The sequence below is a fragment of the Equus quagga genome, chromosome 1, assembly GCF_021613505.1.
Source record: "Equus quagga isolate Etosha38 chromosome 1, UCLA_HA_Equagga_1.0, whole genome shotgun sequence".
NCBI classification, from domain to species: Eukaryota; Metazoa; Chordata; class Mammalia; order Perissodactyla; family Equidae; genus Equus; species Equus quagga.
Genome location: NC_060267.1, coordinates 13577261 through 13599162, shown reverse-complemented (window position 1 = coordinate 13599162; position 21902 = coordinate 13577261). Strand labels below are relative to the sequence as shown.

The window sequence follows — 21902 nt, the reverse complement described above, 5'->3', positions numbered from 1 at the left end:
TCTGTCAATCAGTCATAACTTCCTTAAGTTGTTTCAGAATAATAATTCATGGGGCCAGCCCAGTGGCATAGCAGTTAAGCTCACACGCTCCGCTTCTGTGGCCCGGGGTTTGCTGGTTCGGATCCAGTTGCAGACCCGTTGCACAGCTTATCAAGCCATGCGGTGGCAGGTGTCCCACATATAAAGTAGAGGAAGATGGGCACGCATGTTAGCTCAGGGCTAATCTTCCTCAAAAAGAAAAAAAAAAATAATAATTCTTAAAAGTAGTTAGTTGAAAATGGTAGGTTTGATGAAGATTTCCATGTGAGCGTCTCCTCACTTTTGCTTAGACAGCCATGTTCACACTCACAGCTTCTCTGAACAGTAGAATGCTCTCTGAGATTGCTGTCTCCAATAAGCTGGATAGATTTTCTCACGAAAGGCCTAAGAAATATTTTCTTGTGTATTTTAACATTTAAAATGTGGTGAAAGATCATCTTAATGGCAGTGGAATGCCAGAAACTCTCCTCTCTTTTGAAAGAGTTGAGTTTCAATATCTCTGGACAGGGACAGAGGTTTGAACAATACCAAACTTGATTTTTCTCTTTAGTTTGCTCTACCTGCAAATAAATGAATAAACACAAGGGCCTTGGTGATTTACACTGAAAAGTCACTAATAGATCTTCAGGCTAATTTTAATTGGCAAAAGCAAAATTACTAACAAAAGCTGGTTCCAGTGTCCCTGGAGACAAGGGGAGAAGTATCAATTTATTTCATTCATTTTCTTATTTTTCTTAATAGCTGTATTGAAGGAAAATAAATGTACAATAAACTGCACGTATTTGAAGTGTACAATTTGATGTTTCGACATATGTACGTTCCCGTGAAAACATTAACACAATCAAAAGAGTGAACATGTTCATCACCCCCAAAAGTGTCCTTTTGCACCTTTGAAATCCCATGTGCCCCCCTCTTTCTGCACTCTTCCATTCTTCAGGCAACCACTGAGAACATGTCTATCACTGCAGATTAGTTTGCTTTCTTGTAAAAATTTAAGTAAATACAATAATGAAATATTGGGGTTTTTTTGCCCAGCTCCTTTCAGTGAGGAGGAATTTAAGATTTATCCCTGTTTTTATCAATGGTTCACTCCTGTTTACTTCTGAGTAATATTCCAGTGTTGATGGACCTGAGGAACTTTTCCAGTTTGTGACTATTACAAGTTAAGCTGTTATGAACAGTTGTGCACTAGATTTCTATGGAAATATGCTTTCATTTCTCTTGGGTAAATACCTTGGAATGAGAATGAATGGTTGGTTAGTTTATAGGTTAGGTGTGTGTTTAGCTTTTGAAGAGTCTGTCAAACTGTTTTCAACATGCCTTTAGCGTTTACATTCCCATTGTCAGTGTCTGAGAGTTCCAGTTACTATACATCAATGCCAACACTTACCATAACCAGTCTTTATTCTAGTGCGCGTATGGTGATATCTCATTGCTGTTTTCATTTACAATTCCCTAATGACAAATGATGTTACCCAGCTTTGCATACGCTTACTTAATATTTGCATATCTTCTCTGGTGTGGTATCTGTGCAGATCTTTCGCTCATTTTTAAAAAAGCTTGTTTTCCTATTGTTGAGTCACAAGAGTTCTTTATATATATTCTGATACAAGTCTTTTATCAAATAGGTAATTTTTCAATATTTTCTCCCTTGTGTGGGTGTTCCAGTTTCTGAATGGTGTCCTTTGAGCAAAAGTAAATTAATTTGAATGAAGTCAAATTGACTTATGCATATCTTTTACCACTTGTATTTCTGGTGTCTTATGCAAGAAACCATTGTCTAACCCAAGGTCACAAAGATTTACTCTTATGTTTTCCTCTAAGAATTTTAGAGTTTTATCTTTTACATTTGTTCTAGGATTCATTTGGAGTAAACTTTTGTATATGGCATGAGAAAGACGTCTAAATTCATTCTTTTGCATATGTATACCAGTTCTCTAGCACCGTTTGTTGAAAGTATTATTGTTTTCCTACTGAATTGTCTTGGAACCCTTTGTTATAAATCGGTTCACCACTGTAGTGGGTTGAATAGTGTCCCTGAAAAATATAAGTCAAAGTTCTAACCCGCAGAACCTGCAGCTGTCACCCTCTTTGGAAAAGGGTCTTTGCAGATGTAACTAAGCTAAGAATTTTGAGGAGGCCTTAAATCAGGTGACTGGCATCCTTATGAGAAGAAAGCCATGTGAAGACGGAGGCAGAGGTTAGAATCATGCTGCCATAAATCGAGGAATTCTGAAGGCCACCAGAAGCTGAAAGCAGTATGGAAGTATGGTACTTTTTTTTCTTGGCGTACACAGTCTTCCTGTGGGGAAGCTTTTTAGTTATTAAACATTGTTTCAGAAAAAAAATAAATTGTGTGTTAAGATACGTATTGGGTAGAACAGCTAGCGAGCAGGGTCATTGAACGGCGCAGCTCAAGAGCACACAGGAAGGATCCACTGTTTAAGATGTTTATGGTGACTATGGTACTTATATGCTTAGAAGAAAATCACGTCTTGTTTGTTCCTGAGTCCTTGGTTTTGTCCTAACTTTTGTATAATTTTATATCATTGTAGGAAAAAATGTAAACAACAAAGGGTCAGTAATTCCCAGGAGACAGAACAGGCCATTTGCTGACTTTGGTTTGGTTTGCTCTCCTTTTTCGGTTTCTTAAAATGGAAGATTAGGTTACTGATTTCAGATCCTTCTTCTTTTTTGATATATGTTTACTGCTATAAATTTCTCTGTAAGCACTGCTCGAGACTGCGTCCTGTAAGTTCTGATATGCCGTGTTTCTCTTTTCATTCATCTCAAAATATTCTCTCATTTCTCATGTGATTTATTCCTGGATCTATTGACTATTTAGAAATGTCTTGTTTGTTTTTCATATACTTATAAATTTCCCAAATTTTCTTCATTTTTTGATTTATAATTTTATTACATTGTGGTTGGAGAACATAATTTGTGTGATTTAAATGCTTTTCAAATAGTAATTCTTGTTATATTGCCTAGTATATGATCTGTGCTAGAGAATCTTCATGTATGTTTGAGAAGAACATGTGTCTTGATGTTGTTTGGTGGAGTATTGACATGTAAAACTGTATATATAGAATGTTTTAAATTAGATATATTGGAATATATAGTATCTCTTTCCATTATTGTATGTCTTTTATTTCTTTTTTTGAGAAATGCCTTAACTATGGTGTTGCATGTTTTGTTATAGGAAATACGCACGTCTGTGTTTATGTCACCTGTCTATCAAGATAGCTATCTGGATAATATTTAGGTCTTTAATACATTTGAGATTTGTTATTGGGTATGTTGTGAAAAATATGTTTAATGTATTTACAGAAGAGTAAGTTACAGTAACAATATTCATTATGTAGTCAATAATTTTCACAATGAACTTACATTCCATCTTTGTAATCAAATATATTAGTTTATTTACACAAACCTATTTTTTGTTTTGTGCATTAACCATCCCAAGGCCAATAAGTTTTTTAAATTTACTTCAGTGGATCTTATTTGTACATTTGTGGGGTATTGGTGAGTTTTAATTCTTCCAAGTGGGTCTAGAAATAATTTTCTTATAATTGATAACATCATTATTGGAATTATTGGAATTCTAATGAGATTTGCATTGACTTGTATATGTTAATTTTGGTGAATTATTATATATTTCATGTAAATCTTTGCATCTAAGAATAAGATTTTTAATTTTATTCCTCAGATCTTATTTAATATCTTTAAATTGATTGCCAAAACCAAGCTCTATTTCCCTCACCCATCCCATCAGTGGCATTCACTAATTTGTTCTCCATTTCTGTAATTTCAGTATTTTATAAACAAATCATAGAGTATGACTTTTGGTATTGGTTTCTTCCACTTGGCGTAACTGCCTGGAGATTCATCTAAGTCATTGTCTGTATCAATAGTTTGTTTCTTTGTATTACTTTATAAAACCCAAAAATTGGCCACAATCCAGATGTTATTTAATATCAACCGTGTGTTTTTTAATATTTCTAAGTAGTATTCTATGGTATGGATGTGTAATAGTATGATCGACCATTCACTCTTTGAAGGGTATCTGGGTTGTTACCAATTTTTGATTATTATAAAGTTGCTAGGAATATTTATACACAGGTTTTATCTGGGATAAATGCCTGAGAGTAGTGCAATCACTAGGTAGTATGCAGTGTGTTCTTTCTCTTAAGAATTACATGCAGGCTTTTAACAGATTTGGTGAATCTGAGTGTGCTAGCAGTGAAGAGAAGTAAAGCTAAGAATTTTATTTTTTGAATAATTCTGTATGTTATGTTCTTCATATTGCTAATATAGTCTTGCATTAAATTCTACTTTAATTTGCATAATAACACAACAGCAATTTTCCTTTACATTCAGAGAGAATATCAGATTAATTTTCAAACTGAAGAACAGGAATTTATCTGTGAATTGTGCTAATTTTTCATTAAATAGATCTAATTGGTTGGCCCTCACTCATTATCAATCAACAACTCCAGAGAACCTGCTTACTTTTTTTAACGAAGGCAAAATTAAACCATGTGTAGATAAACATAATGAGTCAATACATATCTTCCAATCTGAACCTTTTTGAGTAACAAAGTTTTCTAGTTTATATGAAGAGGTTGTTTGGATATTCTCTTTTTTACTGTTCATGTAGCAAAGCAACTACTTTAAACTCCTAAACAGATAAGTAGAAGTCCAGTGTACACAAAAAGTATGTGCTATTGTCTATTTTGCTCATAAAGTATAAAATCATAAATGATTAATATTTTATCAAAGAGGAAGCATCAAATGTCAACTTTAAATCATCTTGATAAATTATTTGACTATGACATATATAATATTGAATTTCCTTTTAATTTTGAAACGGAAAGTTCCAATATCTAATTTAAATACCTAGGACAAAAAAGGATGTTTTTTTGTTTTTTGGTTTTCTTTTTGTGATACAAGACATAACCTAGGGATTGGTGAATGCACTCTCTTTAAAAAACATTTAAGTTTTGGGGCTGGCCCCGTGGCCGAGTGGTTAAGTTCCTGCGCTCCGCTGCAGGCGGCCCAGTGTTTCCTTAGTTCGAATCCTGGGTGTGGACATGGCACTGCTCATCAAACCACACTGAGGCAGCTTCCCACATGCCACAACTAGAAGGACCCACAATGAAGAATACACAACTATGTACCGAGGGGCTTTGGGGAGAAAAAGGAAAAAATAAAATCTTTAAAAATAAAAAAATTTAAGTTTTCCAGCAGAAATTAATAAAAACTAGTTCTCAAATAATTTTCATCCTGGATGGTCCCTTCAGCTTAAGGGGTCTGTGTTCAAAAATGAAAGGCTGCTTTTAGGTTAGTGCCTGGCAGGCTGCTCCCGTGATGACTCTGCCAAGCAGCACTTGAGGGGTACCATCCAAACTTCCGGACAATGCTTTACACTTATGGAACCTGAACGACTAGCCACATGATGAGCGCATCTTGCAGACGGCCTGACCTAGAATTCAGCAGCCATAGGGCTTATCCTCCTGTGGCTTGATTTCAAATTACACATATATGACTTTGGGAGTAGTAAATATGTCTATTTTTTGGAAGGGAGGTTGAGGTGAGATTCAAGATTTATAGGAAGTGGTAGGCTGAGGAAAACTTTATGTTAAATGGAAAAGTGAATGAATTCCCCATTTGCTACAAAACATTGTTGTTGTTCTAACTTTGCTTGTTAGTGTGAGATCCAGGTGGACAGAATAGGCAGGCTTCCCCAAATTCACATCCTTTCAATTCTATTTTGAAGTACAGTCAGGGACCAAGGGAAAATTGCAGAGAGATAAAGGAGTTGAATTCCTTTAGCTGGCCTATAAGTTTAAGAGTTACTCCCTGGAGAGAAGTGGGTGGATGAAAACGTAGCTGCATAGAAGCCTATCTTTCACTATTTATACCCAAAGGATGAAAAATTATAAAGATGGACAAGTAAATTCTACACTAGAAGTGGACAAACTTTTCCTGTAAAAGGCCAGATAGTAAACATTTGTGGCTTTTTGGGTTATGAACTCTGTTAAACTATTCAACCCTGCCAATGAAAACAAACATAAACAACATTCAAATCAGTGGGAGTGGGCATGTTACAATAAAACTTTACTTATGAGAACCAGTGGTGGATGGATTTTACCCTCAGGCCTTAGTTTTCTGACTCTTGCTCTAGAATGTGGTCCTCACTCTTAAGGTCCTCCTAAGTGGCTTTCTCAGTGTTCAGCTAGAAGTCTGCGGTTTGAAGAGATAGTAACAAGGTCTCATCACTTTAACTGAGCCCAAACTCCAAGCCCACAGACTGCTGGGCGCCAATATCTCTGTTGAACCCTCAGCCTGGTCACTGGTAAACCTGGACTACACTTGCCCTACATGTGTTCAGTCAATCCCTCAGCCAATGATACATGGGGAACTTCTTCTGCCCAGATCCCAGCACAATGTAGCACTAAACTGAGGATACTAACCACTTCAGCTGACCAGATCTTTGCCAGCTCAACTTAGAGAGACAACCATGTTGAGCTTAATCTCTAGCTCATAGTGTGGACTGAGCTAGTGCGAATTGTGGACTCATTTACTGAATTCCCCTTATCTAGAGAGAGAGAGTTTGAGCTGCTTGTTGTCAAAAGTTTCTTCATGTAGTTGACTCAGTTTTATGATTATTTAGGGCAGAAAACATGGGCTCAAACTAGTCGCTCTGACAGAGCTGGAAGCAAAATACCCTGGTTATTTTTAATCTTGTTTCATTTTTTGTTTGTGCACTCATGTATCTGTGCTTGCATGTGATTGCTAAGCAGCTGTGGTCTAAACTTTTCTCCTGTTTCTTGAAGACAATCTTCTAAATATTCTGGCTTGCTTATATCTTTTGCCCATCACATTTGTTTCCAGATTTTGGCTTTTTTTTTTTTACTTTGGTTACAATATGTTTTAATTGTGCTTGATGCGTCCATTTTGAGTGCTCTTCTTTTAAAGTTTGTCTTATTAATACCTTAAAACAAAAATGAAATATGTTTCCCTATATTTCAAATTTCTTTCAGCATATTTACATATGTATATTAAAGGAGTTCAGCAGAACTATTGTTCCAAAAATGTCCTATGAATCATAAACACTATATTTTAATGTTATGTAATTTCTTTTTGGATAATAACAGAAAAACTTAGTGAGAGATGAGGGAAGAGTTTCTTTCCTGGAAACAAATTCTCATGTTGTTTCATTGCTGGAAACAATTCTGATTGAGATAAAAGAGAGATAGAAATGATTTGTTTCAAATAGGTTCACAAATCAAGATTTGAAGCATTATGAGAAGGTTCGTCAGACTGAACTAGTTAGGACTACCAGAGAAAATGTTAAGGGATGAATCGTATCAATTTCATTTGATTATTCAAATTCAGTGTACTCTTATTTGTGTAAGAGAAATGCAATTTTTTTGATTGTGTTATTGAAAGCTTGTTTCACTTGCTTGTTCCTCAAAGTATAAATGAAGGGGTTCAACAAAGGAGCAACAGAGGTAGTGAGCACAGATACCCCTTTATTGATGTCCACCTCTTCTTTGGCTGAAGGCTTCATGTAGATGAAAATACAGCTGCCATAGGTGATGGAAACAACAATCATGTGAGAAGAACAAGTGGAAAAAGCTCTTTTTCTTTGTGAAGTAGAAGGGAATTTTAGAATTGTCCAGATGATAATCATGTACGAAAGAATGACACCTACCAGGGTAAAGATGAATGTCAATACTGCACAGATTATAACCGTCTGTTCTATGAACCATGTATCTGAGCATGAAATCTTAAATAGGGGAGCTGCATCACAGCCAAAATGATCAATAGTATTGGAGTCACAGAACTCCAGCTGGAGGCCCATACCAAGGGGTGTGATGATGATCATCAACCCAGAGATCCAGCAGCAGAGGACAAGGATGGTACAGACTCTGTTGTTCATGATGGTCATGTAATGCAGGGGTTTACAGATGGCCACATAGCGGTCATAGGACATGGCTGCCAGAAGAAAAAATTCTGTGGCCCCAAAAAGTCCAATAAAAAATATTTGACTAGCACAGGCATTGTAAGTAATGGTGTTGTCCCCAGTTGATAAACTGTACAGAAATCTGGGAATACAGACTGTTGTGAATGAGATTTCTAAGATGGAGAAGTTTTGAAGAAAAAAATACATCGGTGTTCTAAGATGAGAATCCATGAGTGTAAGAATGATAATGGTCAGATTTCCAGTAATGCTCAGAACATAGGTGAGAAACAAGAAGATAAAAATCAGAACTTGCAGGCGTGCGTCCTCTGTAAGTCCCAACAGGATGAATGTTGTTATTGCTGTGTGATTTCCCATTACTACCTTTGACGTTTTAGGCAATATACATGTAAAAATTCAAAGAGGAAGTATCTAAACAGAAGAAAGGCAATAATAAGACAAAAACCAATAAAATAGAAAACAGAAAAGCAAAAGAGACTATTAATGCAATCAAAAGCTGATTCTTAGAGAGGACAAGCAGCATTGATAAAACTATTGTGAGACTGATCTGGAAAAAAAGAGAAAAGATTTAATTTATCAGGAATGAGAAACATGACATCATTGTAGATTATACAGACATTAAAAACTTCAAAATGAAATATTTTGAAATGCTTTGCAAAGCACCTTTGACAACTTAAATGAAATGAACCAATTCTTTGTAAAGTACAATCTACAAAAGCTAATTCAAGGTGAAATAATTAACCTATATAGCTCTATAACTATTAACTAAATAGTTACTAAAATATTTACTAAAATCATCCCACAAACAGAACTCTGGGCTCAGATGCCTTGATTGTAGATTTGTATCAAACATTTAAAAACAGACAAAAATACTTACTCTATACAATTTTTTTCATAAAATTGATTATTGAAAGCAAATGTTATACCATTATCTGATGGAGTTTCCAATGTATATAGACATAATATAAATGATACCTGAGAAACCTCATAGCAACAAAAAGAATAAAGATTTCATGTGTGTGATAATATGAATAAATCTCAAATTAGCCTGCCATGGGAAAGTACATACATATTAAACAGAAAATACTATAAGATTTACGTGATAGACAATTTTAGGAAAAACAACCCAAAGCTCTTGTAAAAGATTAATTGGGAGAGAGCACAATCAAATATTTTGAAGCAATAGAAATGTATATATCTTGATTTCAGTAGTAGTTATAAGGAAGTATATATACATTTGTCAAAACATGTTTGAATGCTACACTGAAAATAATTGCATTTTACAGTATGTGACTTATACTTTAATAAAATTGATTTAAACAAGATATGTCATGGAGTGGGAGAAAATGGATGCAGTAACTGTCAGGATTGGAACCAGCATTTGTAGAATTCTATTACAAATCAATAAGAAAATAAAATTCAATCGAATAACAATTAGACAAATTTCTTCACAAAAAAGCAAAGCTAATGGACAGTGAACATATGAAATGTGATCTTTTTAGTACTTAGGGAAAGGGAATTAAATTCACAGACAGCTACTGCACAACCATCCAAAAAAAAGTCCATCTTTTCCATTCTATCTACTTCTACACTACTTCAGATCACTTTGATCTCACATTGGATATGAAACATTCATGCTCTTACTGGACTTCCTGTCTTTTGTCATGATCATTTTAATGCATTTTCCTCACGGGATCTAGAATAAATTCTGAGATGCCATCTCAATCCTGTAGAGTAGGCTAAGTACATCTCCGATATGTTCCAGTAGCCATCCCTTTATCAGAGCTGTATCGTATTGCTTATTTATTGTTTGTTACCCAGAGACACACGCGCGATCTGTGAAATCAGAGACTGTCTTGTTCTCAATAGTATACTCAGATCTTATCACATTTCCTGGAATACAATAGTTTCTCAGTGTATTAATAAACACATAGATATTTATGAACAAAGACCAGGATATATTCTCTACTTACATTTCAAAATCCTACCTGACAGAAGTCCTGTACTCCTATGGTTCATATAGAAGATACTACACTAATGTTGAAAACACTTCCTTGAATATGAGAGTCTGTATCATGCTCCCCTGACCTTCAGGGAATAAATTTTTGAGCAGTAGAATATAATCACTCAGCCTAGGCATTTCATCAGCTCTACTGGTCACAAATCCATTGGACTATTCATTTAAATTCTTTCTAATATAGACCATGTGAAAAAAATAGCAATCATAAAAAACAAATATAAGGTAAAAAAGTTCTACGCATGATCTAATGATAATTTCCCATGTGTTATACTTCTCTGAAACTCTTGAGGAAAGTCCTCTAACTGTGTGGGATACTATTTTCCATTTTACTGAGCACATAGGACAAACTACTTAGTCTGGAACTACTAGCGCCAGTTAGACTGGAATTCGCATTTCTTTGGATGGTGTGTTATCAGATGGCTAGTGTCAAACAAAGCTTGCTCCTGGGTTCCTTCTTTGACAAAACAGTCTCTGATGGAACCTACGTAACTAGAGGCAGCATTGAGAGTTTCCAGACACTATCAAACAGGACAAACTCTGATATAGGCTCATGGGCAAAAGTTTTGTGTAAATGCTGTTACCCTATCCTGTTCTGCAAATCTTCGCTGAAATATCTGTAATAGCTCAAATTGTCAAACACAGGATTGCTTTCCTTGGAGCCCGTCTTCCTTCCTTCCTTCTTGCAGCCATCCTCTCTTCATTCTCTATTGTAACCTCTAGCAAAAGTCCTTGTTCATCCTATTATCCCAGAATGTAAAACAGCCTTTTTGTCCTTCTAGTTACCTGCTTCAGAAAGACGTCTCAGAAACATTCTGACAAATTAGTTATATTTCAAGTGTAACTTACTAATTCTTGTTTAATATGCCTAGATATCAAAAAGTATTTATATTTGAAAAAAGATGATTTTTTAGATGAAATGTCAAACCAAGTTTCATTAAGTTGGGGAGATGTATTTATATAATTGAGATTGTGCTTTTGTGTGTGCACTCACACGCACGTGTGTTAGCAATGGGATCCATAGATGTTACGTTGTATGCCATCAAATTTGACTATTTTATTGCCCACATACTTAACCAACTAATAAAACAGGCTTAGAGACCTCCTCATTTGCTTCCATGATTAATATTCTTGAAAAAGATATGACATTCTAGAAATGAAATTAATTTCTCATATCCTAATGGAATATGTAAATTTTTTAAATACACACAACATATAAATGTGTGTTTATATATAAATGTGTGTGTACATATATACTTTTGGAAAGTGACAGAAAATATGCTAATTACTTTCTCAAATTTCAGAATAGAAAAAATATTGATTTGAGAAACGTGAACATACTTACTTTTTAGTCTCTCACTCAGGCTTCAGTTTTTTGTTTTATAGACACAGATCCTTAGTGGACCTTGAAATTAAACAAGACTTACCAGTAGTGAGATGATATAATCTAGTCATGCTTCCTCTCTTAAAAGCAGGAATGGCAATGCATGCACAGGCTATCATTTTTTGTATCCCGATGTTTAACATTTAGCATGAATTACAGCATCAGTCCATATTTAAAAAGAAACTATTTCTGCATAATCTTAATAGTTAGATAGAGGGAAAGACTAGTAAACAGGCAAAGGAAAACCATAAATTCTCTTTGCTCCTTGAAAACTTATTGATCTGACCCAACGATTTTAACACAGAGTAGTCCCCTTAACAGTTTCACCACTGATATGATTGAGGATACTTTATATGGCCAGCTGTAATAGGTAAGATCAACTAAGTTAGAAAAAAGTGTCCTTGGTGACCTCACTTCAAAATCACTAAGGAATATAAAATATAATTTATATAAGAAAATTAAACAAAACAAAAGCTAACTAATGCACCGAGGAATGGGACAGTGTCCTTGGAGAATGAAAGATGCATTAATAACACAAATGTCGAGATATATTATCAGTGTACTAAATCTTTGCTGAAATGATGATCCAAATAACATTTTGTTTCCCCATTCACTTTAATTTACATTTTGTTGATTACTAATGATATACAAAAATTTTCCTAATAGTTATCAGTAATTTATGCTTTATTTATGAATAGAATTTTACTACTCTTTCATTGCTTTTGAATAAGAATGATTCTTTATCCTTTTCTAAGATATTCACATATTTTCAGGATGAGGATATCGAGTTTTCCCCAAAATGATTGGGCAGTTCTTCTAAATCTGTTTAATAAAAATCAACCAGTATATTACATTTTTGATCTTATCTTTGAATTTGCTTTTAGAAATTATCTTAATTTCTGTATTTGGAAAGAAAAAAAGGGAGCCATCATCACTCCAGAAATTTTGAAGAACTTCTAAAAATCGAGAAAGAAGATAAGCTTCCCTGTCTACCTCTGTCTCAGTTTCACTCCATATTTACATCATCTTATTTATATCACCCTGGCTGGGAACCAAAGGAAAAGGGAAAGGATACTTGCTACCTAGTATTGGATTGCCAATATTAACCATTAGGGTCACAAGTAAAAAAATATTCTTGACAGTGGAAATTGATTACTTCATGGAGAAGGGTTGGTGTCAAGGCAGCATGACGGACAATAAGAGGGAGTGGGAGGTCATGATACAAAGCGAGAGATGATTGAATAATTGTAATGGTACTTCTTCTTGGATAAGAAGGGGAGTAAAGAACACATTGAGCTAACAAGTAGAAATTACATTGGTCTAGACTTGGAATTTCTAAAAATATTAAATAATAAATGTGAGCAATTTATTAAAAAATTCTAAATCAGAGGCCAACCCGTGGCTGAGTGGTTAAAATTCAATGCTCTCTGCTTTTGCGGCCCAGGTTCATGAGTTCAGGTCCTGGGAGTGGACCTACTCTACTCATCAGCCATGATGTGGAGGTAGCCCACATATAAAATAGAGGAAGACTAGCACAGATATTAGCTCAGGGCTAATATTCCCTAAGCAAAAAAGAGGAGGATTGGGAACAGATGTTAGCTCAGGGCAAATCTTCCTTACCAAAAAAAAAAAAAAACAAAAAACTAAATCTTTTATCCATCAAGAAGGGAGATGAAAATTCCTGTGTCCCTTCCCACCCACCATTCCATATCATTATAGAAGGTTGCAATGTCCAACATATATGTCTAGGATAAAATGAAAACATTGTAAGTGTTCACAACTGATTCAATTTTAAAGTAAATGAAAGCATCTTTTTAAATTATGAAAAATGAAAATATCTACTTATATTTTATGTAACTGGAATATAGTGTAGTTATTTGTAGTCTAGTTTCACACTGATACTAAAGTCTAATACAGAACATCTCAAAGCCAGAAGAAGAAAGCGCTAAAACTAAAATGTAATTAAATTTCTTGAATGAAACAATGAGAATATAACGCATAATCCGCTGCTGCATGTCATAGAATCTCTTTCTTAAATTGACTCTTCCTTGACATTTTTCTTACACATCATGCATCTATGACAGTTTTATTTTGTTCTCTTCTCCCTTGCCACCAACTTCCCCTAAAAACATTGCTCATTGCCTGTTAGCCTCTTGTATTTCCTTTCCATTACCTTCTCTTCAATTCTACCACACACTGATTCTCTTAAGGGGTTGAGAAAGATAATATCTAAGTGGAAGCACAAATTTTTGTGGTGACATGTTTGTTTCTGTCACATAAAATAATAACTTTTATCAATATGTTAACTAAAGTTGAAATTTACAAAAACCCCAGCATATCATGGATTGATGGTCAACTCTAGCTTCTCACAGGCTGTGAGTTCAATCTCAATATTTTTGCCTACTAAAATAGCTAGTAAAATGTCCAAAAAAATAAGAGTGGTTTTACCCAGAAAAGTAGAAATGATGATGGTGAGATATGGCTGAGTTCCAGCGCATGCATGGAGTTTTAAAGCATGAGACTGAATGAGAGTACCTTGATAATAAGTGTAGAAAGAAAAGAGAACAGATCCCAAGACTGAGCCTTGGGGCAAAATCCAACATTCAGAGATCAGAAAAATCAGAAGAGATCAGCAGGAAATCTGTAGAAAGAACACATAGTGAGGTAGGAGGGACGAGCCCCAGGTCAGCGTGGTATCGTGGAAATCAAGTGAAGAAAGAGTCTCAGGCAGGTAAAAGGCCGCCTATGTTCTCTGGTCCCTGCATGAAACAAAAAAAAAAAAGGAAAAATTCTCTCTGGAGGAGATAAAATCATATTTGGCCCCAAATTCTTTTTGTAAGTAAAACAAATATAGCGTCTAGCAAATGATCAGAGATACGAAACAATTAGGGAAAAAAATCCCCAGAAATACAGAAACAAACCAATAGTGTCGCCACATGTTGGAATTATCTGACACTTTATTCCAGCACATTATGTGTACTGTTTTCAAGGACAAAAGCTGAAATCTAATTTCTGGATAGTTAACCTCTGATGTTCTCTTTCATAAAGTACATTTAAATAAGGATTCACTTATGGTCTAGGTGTTAGGCCTGTTTTTTCTTTCTCACTTCCCCTTCCACAACTGTCTTTTTCCCACTTTACAAAGACAAGCACACCTTTCATCTATCCTTAGTCCTACGTTAATATGATACTATGATTACTTAGCAAACCTCAGTGATTTCCATCTATGGGGCATCAAAGAGACTGTTCAAAATATTGACATCAGTGAAACACCCTTTATTCAAGGCACCATAGCCAACCACAGTTCTTTTTTTGAAAAGATGCATTTCCTATGCAATTTCACTTTTAATTTTCAATTTTTTTTTCATTTAAAGAAACAAACTCCAAGGTTGTAAATATGTAAAACATAATTTGTAAAGACACCACATCTGTTGTATACATTGTTGGTTATTAGGAGCATAAAGGCACTGATAAGGGTGGTGTGTAAATTTGAAACAATAGAATTTAAGGTGTGGCTGAAAGCTACAGGATACAACTTAAAATAAAAAGCTGGGTCTGCCACCAAAAATTTGAGAACCTGATCTCCTTGTGACTCTCCAGAGTGAGATCAACTGGCTGTGGGTTATTTCACATATGACATGAGGTTTTGAAATGGTGACTTTTTAATTTTGTCCTTTTTTTTGTTTGTTTTTTGCTGAGGAAGATTAGCCCTGAACTAATATCTGTGCCAGTCTTCCTGTATTTTGTACGTGAGTTGCCATCACAACATGGCCACTGATGAATTGTGTAGGTCTGTACCCGGGAATGGAACCTGGGCTGCTGAAGCAGAGTGCACTGAACTTAACCACTAGGCCACAGGGCAGATCTCGAATTTTTTGGTTTTTTATACATGAATAGTTTGGCATTAGAATTCTTCTGCAGAGTTTCCATTTTTCTTTGTACATTCATACCCACATCTGTCCATTCAATATCTATATTTGTGGTGATATCACCATGGATTCTTTTTTTTTATGTTGTAATTCTTTACTTCTATAGTAATTTTTGTTTCAGTACTCATCATTTTGCAAATTTGGCCTTCATAAAGTCTCCTGTTTCATTCTGGAATTTCCCTGTTGGTTTTTAAGCACAATGATGCTGTTAAAATGCTTTGAGAATTTTTCAAAGGACAAGTTTGAAATCATTAGTCTACACTGCTGCCTCTAATTCTAATACAACACGACTGAATTCTCCTCTCATTCATATTTGATTTCCCCCTTCCTTCTTTCTGCAGTGAGATTTCTATTTCTCAACATCAATATATTTACTAATTTGCCCTATGCTAAAATTCACAAAAAATAAAATCAGAACTCCTCCATCAGTAGCATCAATGATAACACACAGCATACAAAGTTCAAGGTGTATTTCTAATCCTTTCAATCTTTAGAATACCTCCCATGGAGAGTCAATGATCAGAGCATGATATTTTAAAAAGCTACACACTAAGTTATTTTTGTTTGTTTCTTTAACTTTTTACTGCTCTGGTTTTTCATTCAGTGTGAAATATTGTCTTGGTTTGTCTCTGTTTAGATTCAATTGCAGTTTTTTTCCCCTGTAATATGGTACCTTAAAACTTTGGAATATATAAAATAATGATATAGTTGAAAAATGAAAATTTTCTTTAAAATGTATACTCAAAAAATCTTCATGTGTTTACTTCATTTCTTGAAAACATTTTTGCATGAATGGGGTAAGAATGTCAACCTTTCAATCACATATTTATTTATTTATTAAAGTAAAAAGTTCAGCACTCAAATCCTAAGTGTGGTATAAGGCATTAGATGTTTATCATCTATCTATCATCTACCTGTCATCCACCTATCACTTACTTAGCTGGAAGTATTGCATAATGGTTAACAAATTACAGTTTAGAATAAAAGATCTGATTACAATCTTATCTCCTTAATTTTTAAACTTTTTCACGAGTGCGACCAAGTGAAATGATTTCCCTAATTCTATTTTTTCTTTTCTTAATAAATATCCACTGTCCCAAGTGCTTATAGGAAGAGTGATTTTCTTTTCTCTCTTTTTTTCTTTTTTTGGTGAGTAAGATTGGCCCTGAACTAACTCTGTTGCCAATCTTGCTCCTTTTTTCCCCTCCTCAAAGCCCCAGTACATGGGTGTATATCCTAGTTGTAGGTCACCCTAGCTCTTTTCTCTAGGATGCCACCATAGCATGGCATGATGAGCAGTGTGTAGGTCCATACCCAGGATCCGAACTGGTGAACTGCAAGTCTCCAAAGCAAAGCATGCAAACTTCACCACTTGGCCATGGGGCTGACCTCTAACTCTGTTTTTTCAACAGCAAAAAAAAAAAAAAATGGTTTGTAATTATGTGTATTTTGCCTATTATGGTGATTAAAGCGAATGATGTGTATATAACAATTGGCACAGTACTTCATGCACAGTAAATGCTCTATGCATGACGTGTTATAATAATTAGTAAGACTTCAAAAAGGTTGAACTTAGGTGCACATCCTCAAATAACTGAACAAAATATTTACTCTCAAATCATAATATTGTGCAGAAGTTCTAATTTTTTTCTTAATATTAAGCACAGGTGTTTTTTAAATATAAGTAGGAGTAGTATTTCTGTTAGGTACTCATATATTGTTGCCCCAGTGGTAGTTCAAATACTGAAAACTCAAAAATAACTCAAAACTCAAAACTCAAAAAAAAATTATCTTGGTATCTTGGGACATATGTAATTATTTACAATCCAAAATAATCTATCAGTTTGCAGTGTCTACATGATTGTTTTGAACTGAGCCTTTTTTTCCTGTGCTGAGGAAGATTTGCCCTAAGCTAACATCCTTGCCAATCTTTATTTTATACTAAGTGGACTACCAGCATAGCGTAGCCACTGACAAAACAGTGTGGATCTGGGCCCAGGAACCAAACCCAGGCCACTGAAGCGGAGCACACTGAACTTAACGATTAGGCCACCAGAGCTAGCCCTGAAATGAGTATTTTTTTTTTCATAATTTTTTTTTTTTTAAGATTTTATTTTTTTCCTTTTTCTCCCCAAAGCCCCCCGGTACATAGTCGTATATTCTTCATTGTGGGTCCTTCTAGCTGTGGCATGTGGGACGCTGCTTCAGCGTGGTTTGATGAGTAGTGTCATGTCCGCGCCCAGGATTCGAACCAACGAAACACTGGGCCGCCTGCAGCGGAGCGCGCGAACTTAACCACTCAGCCACGGGGCCAGCCCCTGAAATGAGTATTTTTTTAATGTGACAACTCTAATATTACGTTATATCATCATGCTTAAAACAATAAACTTATTTTTAATTAAATGATGAAGACAAAGGCCAAGTAGTGTTTTGTGGGCTCTTTTAAATATTTTTTCATCTTAACTGTTTCTCCTTAGGGACACTATCCCCTTAGATTTCCTGTAGAGAAGCATTCACTCCTTGTAAATAATTCGAAACAAGCAAATATTTCCCAAGTTTCAACTTAACCATCTCAGTTACGATAATCTTTATGAATGTTTGTGAGGTGGAATTAGTTGGATACAATTCTTATAAGTTATCTGATATTAAAAAGAGGAGTTTATTAGAAATCTTTATTATCCAAGGCACAGACACTACCATATGTTCAGATATATGTGATAGTGCAGAATAATCATGTTCCTAAAGCAGTCACACTAACTCTCTGCTTTGAATTAAACTGAGAGATTATTTTATACTCATCTTCCTGCCTACAAAATTCAATATTGTTTTCCATTGAGTATGTTTTCGTTTCATTATGGTTAATCCTTGCTCAGGCAGTCTAGAGGAAAAAACAGATACCAACGTATACTGCCAATCCTAAGTAAAGTCGTGGTCTTACTTTGTCTTCAAAAATTTAAGAATTATTACAAATACCATGTAAATTACATATACATAAATTAACAGATTTAGAGTTCATATTTTATCATTCCTCTTTGAATAAGACATTAATTATTCCTCATTTTCTATTTTCTGAATCTGTAAATGCAAGAGAGTAAAGTTTGATTTATACACTTGCATCTCATTTCTAATACTTTAGCGTTTAAACCAGATGCTGCAGGTAGAACTGTGGAGGAAGTGATGATTGTTTCACTGCTGTCTAAGTAGAGAGTCTGAATGACTGTAGATGTCAATCAAACGTAACAAGGTGGGAGGATATTTTTTCCTGGGGAATTGACTTCATATGTTCAAATACATTTTTAAAAAAACAAAAATTAGCTGTTTGGGAAAAGCTAATTCTGATCAAAACTTTGAGCAATGACAACTTATCATTGATACTTATGAATTGCCGGATCCCTACTGGTTATAGAACAAATATCTGCTCATGGTTTTGAAATTATTCTGGTACAAACACTGAACTTATAGGAATGCTCAAGGCATTTTGCAGAAAAGGCAGAAGTTAGAGCAAGGATAGGGTAACAAAATGAACAGGACCAAATGAAGATGAGATCAAGGAAGAAAGATTTAGACTCATCTATGATTCTCTAAGAACTACCATTTCCATCAACAGCCTCGAGATATTTCATTGGGAAATTAGTATAAGAGGAGAAGAAATATGCTAAGAAATACAAAATGAAAAAAAATAGTTTGCTATAGGAATAAATTGTTAATCTAAATAATGTAAGGAATATTGTTGCCAAGCTAACACTTGTGCCAATTTTGCTCTATTTTACGTGGGATACTGCCACAGTGTGGCTTGATGAGTGGTGCCAGGTCTACGCCTGGGATCTAAACCCATGAACTCTGGGCCACCAAAATGGTGCATGCTAACTCAACCATTGTGTCACTGTGCCATCCCTGGAATAATTTTAATCAGAATATATATTCATAAATGTTCTTACTACAAAATGTAATTATTTGAATGAATAAAATTATTTAAAGAATTACTTATTTTTAAATATTTAGAAATATTTAGATTGCTCTCTATTTTTCACTCAAACTATATCATAACATATAGCTTGTATCTAGTATGGAAGTTTAATTGGTTTTTGAGAAAGGTAAATTTTCCATTATATATTCTAAGCATTTTTTTCCTCTTTACAAATTTGTTTTGTCTGTTCATATTACTGAAGTATCTTATTGTAATAGCTTCAATTTACCATCTGGGATGTTCTTTAAAAATTTATTTTTAAGCAATAAAACGTTTGTCCAAACTTTAACTTTAAGAGTGGGTTGTCCTTTGTCTCAGTACCATTAATGTGTTCTTCTTTCTTAGATCCATAGCTGGATTTTGTGTGGATTAGTACAGTTGCAAGTCCAGTTTCTAATTGCTAACAGGCTCCCACCATTGCTATAATTTGCTCTGTTATTCACTTTGCTTTCATCATTGGCTATCTGAGATTCTCAAAACCTGCAACTGCAAATATAAAATACTATCAGAATGCGATTGTCCCATCCAAATCATCACAGTCCTCCTAGACCAATACTTCCTTAGATTAATGGTCACTGAGTAGGTATCTGAGTGCTGGCTGAGGACATGAGGACACAGGCAATGTGACAAGAAAACAGTGATTTTTCACTCTCACAGAGCTGCATCTGGAAAGTAGGCTTAGACTCTACATATCAATAACTGGGTGGAGACTCTGAAGAGATGTAATGCATCTTCTCTATTTTCTCTTTTATTCTTATGGTCTCAGTACATGTAGAAAAATGCTGAAGTCCTGAAAAGATTATCTTTTTTGAAAATGTGGTTATATCTGTTTTCTATTTAGTTTCAATTTTTTGTAGATTCAGCTATTATTTGTTTTGCTGCGGTATTATATACTTACTCTTTTTTTTTGTCATTTTCTGTGTCTTCATTAGCAGTTCATAGAGAACATACAAGAGACTATAATGGGGCTCTAAAAAAATGTCACTTTAATATGAAGTCTAAAATTTCAGAATTTAACTGTAGATCTTAATTAATTCCACTGACATAATTTTGTTTTGGTGATGTTAGTAATTAAACATGAATGAATTGTTTTTGAATCCTGCACCAAGCTTTTATCTAATTTATTTAACAAATGGATAAATTTGGAATTAGTTACCAGTGACTGGAAGTTTGTAACTAACTGTTATATGTTTTGCAGGTCAATTTCCAAAACTGAGTTGACTTTTATGGTGCTTTTTAAAAATAGTTTCTGTTGCACGGTTCTAGATTATATCTTCAACATGCAATACAAAATTGTAAATGAGTATGTTTATAAATATGGATCCTTTTATAGATCATTTCCTGAATATAAAGCTACTTGTGTAGTTTCTTATTTTTTTCCCTTTTCATTTCTAGAATTTGATTGAAATTATGCAAGGGAAATGAAGAACCATACAAGGCAGATAAAGATTTTCCTTCTGGGATTGATGGATAACTCTCAATTACAGATTGTGACTTTCTTCTTTCTACTTCTAACTTACATGTGGAGTATAATGGGAAACTTAACTATCATTGCCCTTTCTCTACTGGATTCCAATCTCAAGACACCAACATATTTCTTCCTCCATAAGTTCTCTTTCCTGGAAATTTCACTCACAAGTGCTTGCACTCTCAGATTCATAATCCGCATTGTAACTAAGGAAAAGACTATTTCCTATAATGGTTGTGTATCTCAGTTATTTTTTTACATATCCTTGAGAGTTACAGAATTTTTCCTTCTGGTCACGAGGTCCTATGACTGCTATGTTGCCATCAACAAACCTTTGCATTATACATCCATCATGAACAGCAGAGTTTGTCATCAGCTTGTACTCAGTTCTTTGGCAACTGTATTCCTGGTCTTTTCCTACCACTGAGTTTGGGTCTTAACCTGGATTTCTGTGCTTCAAGTATCCTTGATCATTTCATTTGTGACATTTCTCCTGTTCTGCACCTTTCTTACTCCAACACACATTTACTGGAACTGATTGCTTTTTTTACCAGCCGTGATGTCCCTCATTGTCACATTGTTATTAAAATTGTTTCTTATTCTTACATCATCAAGACAATTCTAAAATTCGCTTCAGCTCAGCAGAAGAGAAAAGCCTTTTCCATCTGCTCTTCTCACATGATTGTTGTCTCCATCACTTCTGGTAGTTGTATTTTCATCTACATAAAGCCATCAGCAAGAGAAATAACGTCATTTTAAGTAAAGGAGTAACTGTGCTCAATACTTCAGTTTCCGCTTTGTTAAACCCATTCATTTATACTCAGGAACCAGCAAGTTAAGCTTCAGAGCTGAATTTAGAAAGATAGTTTCTGTTTCAGACAAGTAATATTATTTATTGGAGTAATTAACATGAGAACATAAAAGGAACATTGAACAAAACTATTATGACTCTTCTAGTTTAAGAATTGACCTCCAATATTTAATCATTTGAATCACTTTAGGTTACTGGAGCTTGGAAACTCTTTCCATTCTATACATGCTGACTTTAACTTCATGCTCTTCAAAGTGAAGCCTTTCCATGTTAGGAATATAAAATTGCAAAATTTAC

The 21902-nt window shown here is 34.6% G+C and overlaps 1 protein-coding gene across 1 annotated transcript; it reads right to left on the bottom strand.

Annotated features, from left to right (window-relative positions):
• Positions 1-7447: 7447 nt before the first annotated feature.
• LOC124226032 (olfactory receptor 6C2-like) lies at positions 7448-8386 on the bottom strand. Its single transcript, XM_046638822.1, has one exon. The coding sequence runs from the start codon at positions 8384-8386 to the stop codon at positions 7448-7450; it is 939 nt and encodes a 312-aa protein (XP_046494778.1).
• Positions 8387-21902: the final 13516 nt, after the last annotated feature.